This window comes from Cloeon dipterum, chromosome 3, assembly GCF_949628265.1.
Source record: "Cloeon dipterum chromosome 3, ieCloDipt1.1, whole genome shotgun sequence".
NCBI lineage: Eukaryota > Metazoa > Arthropoda > Insecta > Ephemeroptera > Baetidae > Cloeon > Cloeon dipterum.
Window position 1 is genome coordinate 36,036,652 of NC_088788.1, and position 12,827 is coordinate 36,049,478.

The following is a 12,827-nucleotide window of genomic DNA, read 5'->3' on the forward strand; positions in this document are numbered from 1 at the left end:
GGAAACGCTTTCAACGGTAAATGTTAAATGTATATCCATCCATGCGCTTGACCTCATGCGATTTATTGCGTCTTTGAAGTGCTAAACAGAATTTCCGAGAAGAGCTGAGTGAGTAAGTATGTAACCCGAATCAGGAAAATGATATACAAAGTGTTGAGCACGATGTTAAGAAGCTGTTGGTGCCATTTATTCTTGTGTGTGTTGTGTACCGAAGCGAGCGTAAATGACGCGCCGCGCGTTTTGTTCATTATCACGATATGGATCAGCTCTCGAGAAAGGAATAGGAGTCGGATTGCCAGCAGCATGACTATGGACATTCAATACGCCTTTCGTCTGTGTTACAGTTTCATTTGTTGTGTGACGAGCTGCCTAGCAAGACGAGCAAATGAGATAAAACCGCTGCCGCAAGCGCGTCATGCGCGCAGCCAGATGACTTTGCTCCTGAGGAATTCGTTTGTGTCTCATTGTCAGTTCCACAGGATCGAAATGGTCAAAAGGCCCGCGCTGCTCAAGTGCTCACTATGTCGCGAGAGGCACACACGCAATGCAATAATTTTTCACTGCGTTTCAGATGATACTAAAAAGGTCTAGTGGATGGCATTCCTGGGAAAATACTTGGCCCTCTTGTACAGGGCGTAAATGCTGATTTCTTTTTGCAAGAATGGTGGAATGATCATTAGCATAAGCAGACTCGGAATAATAAATTTATGCAAATTAAATCTTGTGTCTCGTGGAATTCGAGTACGATTTTGGTCAGTTTCTGATGCAATATCAAAACATCTTCTGTTTTTGTCAAAAGGAATAGAATCCACAAAGCATCAAGGACAGTTTTTTCACCAAGATTACAATTTTTGACAGTGCCAATTGATTGCTGAAGGTAAAATCAGATTAGACAGCTGGATCCCCCTGATAGGCTTTTTGGTCTGAACCTAGCCACAAAAACTCCGGCGACCAATCGGAGACTGTCTTTTTGACGCAGCGAATTAATCGATAAAGTTGTCTGCTGGCTACCTATGCTTGCTGTCGCTGTGGCGCTGCTGTCTCGATCTTAAGTCTTCGCTACGTCATAAAGACAATCGCTGATTAGTCGCCGGCGTTCTTGTGGCTAGGTTCAGACCAAAAACCACTATAAAGGAACGGTTTTTAAATTTCGCACTTTTCACAGATATTCCGCGAATGTCGAATTATCGACCGAGTGATTCGGCTGTCTGATTTAATGATTGGCACTGTCAAAAATGAAATTACAGTGCTACTTTAATGCAATCTTCAGATCGAATCAAAAAATAGGGTGCTGCGTCAGAAATAATGGTCCTATAAATAACCACATTGACAAATTTGATCCCCAGGCCTATAACACCATGTGCGCAAGCTGGGAAATGCACTTTTCATCCCACTTGACAATCAAATAATAATAGCCTGCAGTTCTCACATCTGTATGTGTGCGCTTTCATCAAAAAAAGGGAGAGAGATTTCGTCGCAGGGATTTGGACGCGCCGTACAAAAGGAGGAAAACATTCGAAATATTTTAATAAGCCGGTGTGTTATCCTCGTTATAATATAATAACACACACACACAGCTCAAATGTATTTTTTTAGCTAGCTGCCGCATAGGGGAGAGCTAGTATAGAGTGACAAGACCATTCGGGGGATGCTTTTGCGCCCCCTTCCTTTCAACAACCCTCTTGTCCCCATTGTCAATTTGCGGATGTTGAGTTGTATATTTGTATTTATTTGTGAAACTGCGGCGTACATATTATTAGCGAACAAGCGAGCGGCGCAGCAAACACAACCAACCGAACACGCGTGCTTTTAATTCAACTAGCGCATTGGAAAAAACAGCCTTTGTGATTTCAATGCAGCTCAAAGGACATTTTTACTGTGAAAATGCCAGCAGAAAATGACATTTCCACCAGAGTAAAAAGTCGTTGAACAGCGCCGTGTTTCGAAAGTTTGTTTTTGTCGTTTCAGGCTATATGTGTAACTCTAAAACTAACAACTTTGCTTTTAGAAAACAAGTGCAGACTTTTTTTATCTCCTTCACTCTCAGGCTTCTTTGATGAAGTTCAAAGTTGATCTAACAAACCAAATTTGTGTTAAATTGAATGTGTTTGAAGAACAGTTTTCATGCTTCAACTTTTGCATTATTTGGTTGTTGTGTCTGTAAGTGTCGGCCTTTATTTCCATTTCAGGATGCTCCCCTGCGGTTCAAATTCTAAATAGCTGGCATTTATTCGTTCAATATGAATCACGTCACACCGGTTCGCAATCCCATGAGAAACAATGCCTTTTCGAGGAGGCAAAGAAGCAAGCAGCCCCTCTGCGCTCGGAGCATTTTTCCAATCAGCGGCATCATCTGTTCTGGACGTGTAGACTGCGAGGGGCTTGATAAAATATTGGTCTTCTCCTCGTACCTGTACGAACGGCCGATAATATATGGATCTAATTTAACGCGACTAGACGCCTTAATATTCGATTGTGGGTACAGAGCTCCCCTCTCAATACACATTTTCCTCGCTTTTGGATCAGGGGCGTTTTTTTATTTGCAGCTCATGTTACACAATATTTGGTGTGCATCCAGCAAACTAAAGGAAGCTGCGTGCGTTGGTCAAATGAGAAAAATCAACAACCGCGCGGCGCACTGGGCCCTCAGGGTCCGTCGCGGCACCTTCAGATCTTCACCTGCGATTTCCTTCCAATTTCTCATGCTTTGTTTTGGTAGGCGAGCATCTTTTATTTGCCGGTGCTGTTTTTTCTCTCTTTCCAGGGAGTGTTCAAAAATGCAAGCAATCTCGAGAAATATTGACAGGTCGAGGCTCGTAAATCGCAGTTTTAATAACCTGTTTTATTGGACGGAACCCCAATCAATAAAAACTTCCTTTCCGTGCAGGCAGAATCATAAATTTGGCCAAGCGTGTGCTGTGCATTGCACTCGTGTGCTGCTCTCCCGCCCGCCCGCCACGATCGAGAGAGAGACAAACGCAACCAACAAAAAGCAAAAGCCGACACAGAAGCCGCGAGCGCAGCGAATTGATGATTTATGCCCACTATTGATTGAGAAAAATGGCTAATTAAAAGCGCAAAAACATTTCCCGTCCGCTGTGCGAACATGGGATGGTAGCCTCGAGTAAAATGCTGCGCTCCGGACTCGAAATGTATGTGTTTCAAAGCGCGCGGCCGGCGCATGTTAAACTGAGCGGTCATTAAGTATTTAAATTACAACTCGGCGCGCATACTGGTCCGATAAAATATTAAAAACGAATTTATGGCCAAGCAAAAGTCGTGCGATGATGCTTTTCCTGGCTCTCCGCTGCCCGCTTTGAAGTGCTGAGAGAAATTAAGACCTCCGCGACGTTGAGTTATTGTGCTTCTAATCTGAAATGCAGCCGCACACACGCTCAAACGAAAACCTCTCTGATCCTGTGAGAAAGAGACGTGTCCGCGGATACCACGACTAATGTACTCAAGACGCGTTTTTCTACATAAAACGATATTTAATCCCTTTGTTTATGCGACTCTTCACAACTCATTTGGGCCTAATCGTATCGGTTTAAGGTTTCGAGTAATCTTTGCTATGCCAACTGCGAAAACAAAAATACATGCCGAGCAGTTCTATTTATCGTGCAAGAACAACTTTGAATGTGAAAGAACGCTTATTCAACAAGCAAAACACTTTTAAACGTGCAAGAACGCCTATTTAACGTGCAAGAACGCTTATTAAACGTGCAAGAACGCCTATTTAACAAGAAATAACACTTTTAAATGTGCAAGAACGACTATTTAACACGCAAGAACGCCTTTATAACGTACAAGAACGCCCATTTAACGTGCAAGAATACTTTTAAACGGGCAAAAACACTTTTTTATTGAACAAGCACACCTATTTAATGTGCAAAAACGCCTATTTGGCGTGCAAGAAGCTTAATTTAACTCGTTTAATAGTTTGGAGGGGGGCACGAAAGGTAGTTTTAAAACTTTGCAGGATTAAGGGGGTGACAAGGCGGGGGCGCACCGGTTGTTGCCCACTTCGCCAGATGGACCCTGAGAGCTATTGAAACGAACCTAGGACATTTTTAAGAGTTTGCATAAATTTTCTGCCTTCAAAAAAGATTTTCAAGACTAATTCCTTGTTTAGAAAGTACGCAGGCGCCGCAAGAAAATGTGTGTTGTGCTTTCGATAAATCTGGTCGGGCTAAATAAACTCTGAGTTTTCTCCGTTGGTGCACGCAGCACTTGAGTGATAATCACTTCACAAACCTTTGAGAGCATTTGCCTACAGAGTAAATTTTAATTGCTCCATAAAAGCGCGGCCGAGAGCGTCCGGACGGCGCTAGAATGCTGATAGCTATTAACAAGAAGTGCGCGCGCGGCGGCTGCAATTCGTCTGAATTCCAAAACAAGCACAGGGGCAATAAATGCGCGGAGCAGATCAAATGGGGCGCCTAGCTCGCGAAAAATGCTCCATCTTTTACAATCCTGCCCCAGAATTGTTGCCTTTCTGCAGCAGAGGAGCGCAGCTAGGGATTTTCTTTCTCACGACTTGCACCGCGACGAGGAAAGCAGAAAGTCAGCTTTGGCTGATCAGCTTGCCTGGGTAATTTATGGCCACCCTGCAATAAATCGGTCGCCACCAATTGCTATCAATCGCAGACATTGTTCACCGTCCGCGTGAGTTGCTCTGCTAGGGAAGTGAAACAATGTTTGTGGCCAGGAATTTTGTTTTTAAAATTAATATCTGATATATCTTATAGTTGAGAATTTTCATCTTACAGATGTTTTGAGGGACTCATAGTTTATACGAAATTTTAATTTTTAACGACACTCAATTAAATTTAATTCCACATTGTTAGAAAAACTCGAAAGCAAGAGACACAGTGAAGTTCAGTTTCTTTTGAACGGATGATAGACAATCCGAAAAAACAATTTTGCAGTTTCATTTAAGGCTCAGCAAAAACCTGGAAACATTCGCTCTCACTGCCCCAGTTGCATGTTTTCTGCAATAAAACGTTCCGTAAATCTGTGTGGTAGTTGTCGTGATTTTTTTGTGCCGCGCGGATTGCATGAGCCCGATGTGAGTCGGAGTGTCTCTTTCTCCGTGCAGTTCTCGCTCCACGTATGTTCCTTCACACCTGTTTTTATTGTTATTACCAACGAGCAGGTAATTCGAGTTGGCCGACGCTCTCGTCGCCGATCGAGCAGGAATCATGCAGTCCGAAGAGATAAATCGACGTCGTGGCGCAAACACAAACTTTGAGAAATTGAATGCGCATTGTGTCTCAATTTAGGAATCAATTGTCCACGCGTGATTTGCTTGCGTAAGAGGATAGATTGAGAATCATTTACCAATTTGTCAAACGGGCCACTCTCGACCAGCTTCATATCTTACCAACAAGCGAGCATATTAGAATTTTAATAGCGCTGCGATGATGATTTCCGAGGCTAAAATTTTATGATTACAGCCTGCTTCGCGCCTCCCATCTTCCTACCTGTGGCGTCAATAGAACCATTCTGAAAAAGATAAACCTTGGGGAAATTGATGTTTATTCATCTCAAATCGGCATGTGAATTAAGTTAGTCTAACGGGTTTTTGCTACTCTGATGGTTATGACCCGAGATTTGGAGTTGAAAATTTTTTCCAAACACGAAAATGTCGTGTCTTTTTTAAGTTGAAAGCAAAAAAAGAACGCAAGTTCACACATGGACAGCCTTTAGACACATTTCCAAAATTTCTAAGTCCAGAGCTCATTTCCAAAAACCATAATTAACATAGGTTGCCTTTGAACTAGGAAATCTAATTTTTCTCTAGTTCGATTGGGCTCGGCGAGAGGAATCCAAAGTACTCCTTCCCTTTGAAATTGTACCACGCGAAGACGAGATGCTGAGGTTCCAAAGTCTAACAAAATTTCATAAATTGAGAGAAACAAAAGCGTCCCATAAAAACCGTTAAATTGAATACTCTGTCAACATTTCTATGACGCATTTTCTATGACGATAAGAAAAATTTAAAGAGAAAGAGCCACTGTTTGTTGTTTGAACTACCAAGCATTGGTCACAAACAAACAAAATCAAGGGACACCCAATCGCACAAAAGGAAAATTCATCTCTGTGAACCTGTGGAGTTTTTGAACTAAAACGATAAATGACTAAATGAGTTTTCATGTTACCTTTAAGCTTCTTTGTTGCTTATATTTTTCAGTCGTGTTATTGTTATCACACAATAGTCAGGGAGTTAGGGGCTTCAGCAGTGGGGAGTCTATATAGCTCCTGAAATATCCACCTCTGACGTCTCCCCACCCTTGTGATAGTGACAGGAGAGGCTAGGATAAGTCATGGTTTTGGAAATCTCTTCAATTTATATTGTTGTTTTCTTCTTTCATGGAACTACCAACAATGTTTCCCAACAATCGGGCCAGAGCATGCGTTGCCTCTAATTTTGAAGAAAACACCCCCACCAGCAGCATATATAAGGCTCGCGACAGCCCAGCGTACATTTTTTTAATTTTTAACGTCCAAGCGAACACACGTCTGCTCCGCGCTCGCTGTCAACATAAGGGACAATTTTGAAGCAGCGATACCTCGATCGTATTCTTGTTGAGCCATTTTTAAAGTAATGCATGCACTGGATTCCTCTCACAAAGCCCAACCCGATGAATGGCAAGTTGAAATTGTCAACGTTAAATGTCATTTTTTCATTGATTTCCAAATTAAATTCTCCTTAAACATGCAGAGGTCTCAGTCAGGCGGCTGGCGGCTAACCCGTGACCCAAACTTTTTCGGCTGGCGCGGCGCAGCGCGGCTGGCTGAGACCTCTAATAAAAACATTTTCTCATTAGATTTTTAACAGTTTCTTTATTTATTTACGAATAAAAACCTCTCCCTTGAAGAGTAGCCAGGCGTAAATAAACCAATCAAATTTTAATAGCAAAGTTCCCAATTTAACTGGCAAAAGCTAACGGTTTTGATACAAATATGACCATGAATCAATATGGGTTTTTTATGCAAACTGCCTGCCGTGATAACACGTTGAAAACAAGAACCACTTTTCGGAGGATATCCGCGGCGGCGTTGGCTGCTGCTGCTGCTGCTGACCCTCGAAAAATGCTTTATGGCCCGTTCGCGAAGGTTCACATGCGTGCGGAGCGTAAATTTCTTTTTATATAGGTATGTGTGACACGAGATTGAATTTTAATGGTTGACCAACAGATTATAGGTTGCACGCACGAAAAATTCACTTATTCGGCAGTCGTCTGGTGCAATTTAGCAAAACAAATTCTAGTGGCGCGCCTCGACCTGCGGAGACCGACGCCAGCAGCGGTCGTAATCTGAAACCAAACACCAAACGCCACCGATCTTTTTTAATTTGAACTTTCTTAATGACCGGTTCGGCTTGGAAATGGAATTGGCTAAATTACTGTAATATTTGCGGTCGGCTCTCTTCTGCTCGCGCGGCGCTGACACTTACTTACTTTCTCGCCGCGAAAATAATTGATTGTGCTTCCCCTTTTACCCTGAAACGGAGGTATGAAACGTCTAATTAGAATAATGCCACGTCCTTCTCGCTTGTAATTTTCGTCTCAGACCCGGCCAGATTTTTGATTATGCCATAAAATTAAAACGCCATGACGCGCAGGCAGCAATTTGCGAACCTGCACTACAGGAAATAAGTATGGATGAGGTGGCATCGCCTCAAACACCATTATTCGCGCACACTGCCTACCTTCATTGATTTTGTTGCGCTTCGAGCAAGCTATTTTACTCGAATTGAATAAGGTACGCGAGTTTTTGCCCAATAAAAATTTATAGCTTTTTCTCAGCTCCTTCACAACCCTCTGTTCTCTGCGCGTTGCGTCAGTTCCCGAGAAATATAAATATGAGCACTACTGAGTATTTGCAAAGGAAGAATTTATGGTCGCAGGAGCTCATCTCGTGCGCAATAAAATTTATGCAAATGTAGATCAGTATGGTGTCGCCAGCAGCATGCACACTGACACCCCTTTGAAGTTTAATGCATTTTGAAGCCAGGCTGTGCTGGGTACATTGAAGTGTAAAACTTGTTGAGCGAGTGACTCGCAGACACATAATTATTCAGATTCACTCCTGCAGGGGCGCTCAGGACTCATTTAAATTAAGACAAGATATTTTCAAAATGATCTTGTCTTAATTTCAATACTTATAAGGGGGACACGTCTATTGATCTGAATGTAAACATTACGAGAGATCAAAATAAGGTGAAAATTTATGCCAAAGGAAAACGAATTTTATAATACGAGTTTTGCTTTTAATTTATTGTTAGCTATACTACGAAAACTAGATCAAAAATTCAAGCACTGATAAAATTTGAAATGTTTTGCTGAAAAAATATTTCCCCCGCTCAATCAATATCCCGGAAAAACCTTTTGATTAGTTGATTCAAAACCTACTATAATTTTAAATATGACCATAATAAAGTTTGGTTATAAAATAGCTAACTTAGGAACAAATCAAAAATTCTAGCTCGAGCCATTACATTCCTGCATCCGATTTTCTCAGAGCACTTCAGAAGCTTAAGGAAAAATACTTAAATTTTCCGAAAGTAAAAAATCGTACATCATTCGATTCGTTTCGCTGAGTAGATTCCAAATATGTCAAGTATTTTTTTTTAATTCAACCACAAATTGAATAACACGTATAGCAAGAATGTATTTGTGTATATTTAGGACATTTCCAAATAAACCCGAAGACTTAATTTATACCAATCGTATAAAGACGCAAACAAATGAAACGACACTCTCTTGATTTCATGTAATTTGATTACAACCAATCTTCAGCTTATTTTCTCTCCAAATATTCACCCATGACCCAAAAAGTGAATTTCATCTCATTGGAGTCTCAAATTATAGGGCCGACCAATTTGGTTAATCCCGATTATAACTGGCAACAGGGAAAATCCGGTGAGAGAGCGCTCTGCACCCTCTCGGCGGAAGAAAATAATGAGAGTGGTGTGCAGTGCAGACAATCGGATCTTTGGTTCACTCGAACGAGCTCGCTCGCTCGCTCGCTCGCTCGCTCGCTCGCTCGCCGGCGTAAGCCTCTCCTTCCAATTTTTCACGGCGGCCGTCATTCTCAGTCGCGCTAGCTCGACCCCTTCGGCAACATAATTAGCGATTTGAAAACGCATAATGAGCATTACAACTCACCCCCAGTCGAACCCCCGACACGCGAAGGAGGAAAATTCATCTCCCTCGTAGCCGGCTGGCCCAATCAAACCGGCGGCTGGACCAATACGCGGACCATTCAAGAGGGGGATCCGAGCAGCGGCGCGGCATGCGTGTACCTCACGGAGCGAGCAGGCGAGCAAGCGAGCCAGCGAGAGCGGCGAAATTAGTTAGTCGCAGGCTTTGCTTCAGTCAGTGCGAGAGTGTGTTGTTCCTTTGTGCTGCTGCATCTCACCGTACGCTCTTGACTTAGCCTTTCGGACGCGATTAGTGCAGGATTTTCGGTTCGGCCCAGCTCTGGATTAACGGCCTAACATGTAGTTTGCTTTTCAATCACGGCCGCGTGATCTGCTTGCTGCAAACGTTAGCGAAAATATAAAAAAATGGCTCGTCTCAAGATGGTAAGAGAGTTAATTCCTAGTATAGGATATTTCTGATAATTTTTAAAAATATACAGAAAAATAGGAAATGAAATCAGGCAAATTTTAAATTAAGGAATGCCCTTTAGCTAAAAGATAGCGTGCTGTAAATTATTTTATAAACAATTTCAAGAGGAATGTATATTTATACAATTTTTATTTTTCCACAGAATTGTATTTATTTCGCTCGGCAATTTGAAGCGTTTGCTCTCAATTCCCTATTTTTAATTCTATTTTGAAGCGCTTCACAAATGATTAAAAAAAATAAAATTTTCTATCTTGTGAACATTGCTTAGGATAATTACCATTTTTCAAAAAAGCATCCCCATAAATTTGTGGAAAATTCCTTTTAACTTTTACCTGAGATAGTTTCTAAATATGAGAAAAATACTAAATATTTTCCTGCTTACCCCGTTTAAATTTTTGGTAAGATCAAGATCGGCTTTAAAATTTTCTTGCAATAATCAAGCACTGTCTCCCTATACTGTAAAACAACGATTTATTTCAAAATTGAGAGAGATTTCCCTCAAAATTCACACACCATTGGATTAATCGCGACGAGAGGAATCGAAATAAAGCGTAAAATCATTAATATTTCGAGAATTTTTTCAAAATTTGAAATCAACTGTTCCTCCGTCATAATTTTACAGATAGAGATGTTGCTAAATTTTATGAACTACTACTTGCTAAATGCAAAATGTTCTTCATTTGTTGCCTGCAAAGCTCTAATTTAAATGAAAAAATTTGTATTTTAAACAGAACAACACATACCTAAAATAGTTTTTTGTTAACGTATGTTGCGCTAAAATTACCATATATGTACTTTTACGAGACCAGTTTTTACGGTAGCCCTATCTTTAGTTCTATTTCCTCTCCCTCCAATTGGATTGATATTATTTTAAGCTTGGTCTGATTCTCGTTAATTAGGAGTAGCAGGAGCTAATTATTTCGAATGAGCGGTGGAGTACATTAACATAAATCCGGTACGCAGTCCATTAAAAGTGCTGACATTTTCGCGGCCGAGAATCATCAAGGCATGCGAATTGATAATTCCAAAGCAATAAAACGCGGCTGCCGAGTGCTTTCGTCTCGACTGTCCTCGCTTTGCTCCTGTGGCAATTAATAACTTCTCTGACTGAGTATGTGTGCTTCGAGATTGACGGCTCGGGCTGAATTTACTCTTGTAATCGGGGAATTATGATGAATTGTTACGTCTCAATTTACGACGACAGCCAACGACTCGGTTTCGCAGAAATTAATATCGGTGCCGCACTTTTTTAGCCTGAGCTTTTGAAATATTTGGCGTGCTTTTAAAAAAATGCCCGTTCTCTCCATGCTACAAGCATAAGCGCGGGCTAATTTCTCTTTTTACATGATTGCTGCGGCGCGCCGGGAACAAATTAGACATTTTTCAACTCATTATTTTTGGATGACACGGTAATTTATTACCTGGGAGCTGATTTTAGAAAATAAAATGACAGACCAGCCAGGCTACAAACCGGTGGACACGAACGTTGCTGTTGAAAATTGCTCATTTCCTTCCCAACAACGAGCTTTTTTGCTTTTGTATGTATATGCGTGCTAATAAAATGCATAACATATAATCAAATATTCCCAACAACTGTGCATTTTTTATGCGAGAAAATATTTGAAATTCGTGTGTTCGAGTTTGTTGTGGAGTCTTTTTAAACTCTAAACATTATTTCATGTGATTTCGTTGCTCTGAAATGTTGTAGAAAATATACTATATAATCTATTGTTAAATTCACTCCCGGCGCTTCAGCAGAGGCGCAGAATATTAAAAAATTAACAATTTGGATAAATTTTATATTTTTAAAAAATAAAATAAAACAGTATTGCGGGTTTTGTATCATTTTATTTTTATGAAATGGTGTCATCAGTGGAACAAAAATCTTTTCTCGAGTTAATGGAAAATTAAATGCTTTTAAATATTGACGTTCGCTTTCTGCTCTAATTAATTTGTCCCTTTTACGAGATTGAAAAAGGTGCGATTGCGATTGTGACGAGGGCCAAATGTAAAGTCAGTCATTACAGGCGCAGCATGAACCCGAAATTTCATCAAGTAGACGATGGACCATTAATTACTTTCTACCTGGTACTTGGCTCAATATTTTAATTCAATTAATCACGGAATAATTCTCGAGCCCGCAGAAAACGGCACACGCGTTCTCATGCAGAGCCGGTTCGGGCAGAAAGGCTGGAGATAAATTTCAGAATCCGAATAACGGCGAGCCCGATCAATTATCACATCCCAAATATATCAAAACTTTACATTCAATAAAAACTTGTCTGCGTGCGATCTGTAAATATAATAAATTACAATTTATTACAGAATCATAAATATCTGATCAGGCGCCGCGCGTGTATTTATGGATTGTTTCCCAGGGCATTTGGGACGACTTGGAAAAGCGAGCGATTCGAATCTCTCTCGCTCTCTCGCGTGCATATATACCCGCCGACGACACTGACAAGGGCGTGTCTTTCTCGTGTCAATGGGTCCTTTAGAACGGCTAATAGAAGTTGGTTGGTTAGTTTTTTTAATTATTTGGACCAAACTTTTTCGCCCCCTCAAATTCGTGCTCGTTAATATGAAAAATGCCGTGCGAGAAATTTAAGGCAAGACCTCCACATTATTGAGACGTCAACCTGCTCTTTTATGAAATAACTTTTTCTCTGCTATGAAAAATTGGAGGCACCGCAGGGGCCCATTAGTTATTCCCGCGTTTCGAACAAAATAGCCGCGGCCGCGGCGGTGGCGGGGGTGTTGCGTTCTAGCGCCAGATTGAGTTATTATACCGCGCGCAGTTGTTATTCGGTGTATGCACCATTATAAGTCAGGGAATGCATTTGATGGCGATAATTGGGCGTGATTATTGAAAATTACACAGCATGAAACGCCGTATATTTATGAGTCCGCTCCCATGCTCCTAATCGGACGAGGGAGAAATTCGCTGGCAGTTTTCTTGAGTGACTCTACTCTTTCCCCAATCGCTCCCGTCTCTTGACACAACTTTCAACTTTAAATTGCATGCCTGTACGGAATGAGGAAGTTAGTATATCTTACATTATTTCGTGCATTGACTTGCATGATGTGGTGGTTTTAGAGGGAATAAATCAAATGATCTTGACCCTAAAATGCGTTTTTTTTTAATAATTGCAATAGTCTGATAAAAACATGCCCTTAGGTAGGTCTAAA

General features: G+C 41.1%; 1 protein-coding gene across 3 annotated transcripts in view; it reads left to right on the top strand.

Annotated features, from left to right (window-relative positions):
* Positions 1-12,827, top strand: part of LOC135940192 (protein Wnt-5a-like) — a 128,715-nt gene that overhangs the window by 80,570 nt on the left and 35,318 nt on the right. Inside the window, exon 1 of one of the 3 annotated variants that reach the window (XM_065484986.1) lies at positions 9,340-9,592. The exons of 1 other annotated variant lie outside the window; for it this stretch is intronic. In XM_065484986.1, coding sequence (XP_065341058.1) covers positions 9,575-9,592 — 18 coding nt within the window. In that variant the 5' untranslated portion in view covers positions 9,340-9,574. Of the gene's footprint in view, positions 1-9,339; positions 9,593-12,827 lie in introns of those variants that run through there. One more of the 3 variants, XM_065484987.1, reaches the window with a different exon arrangement.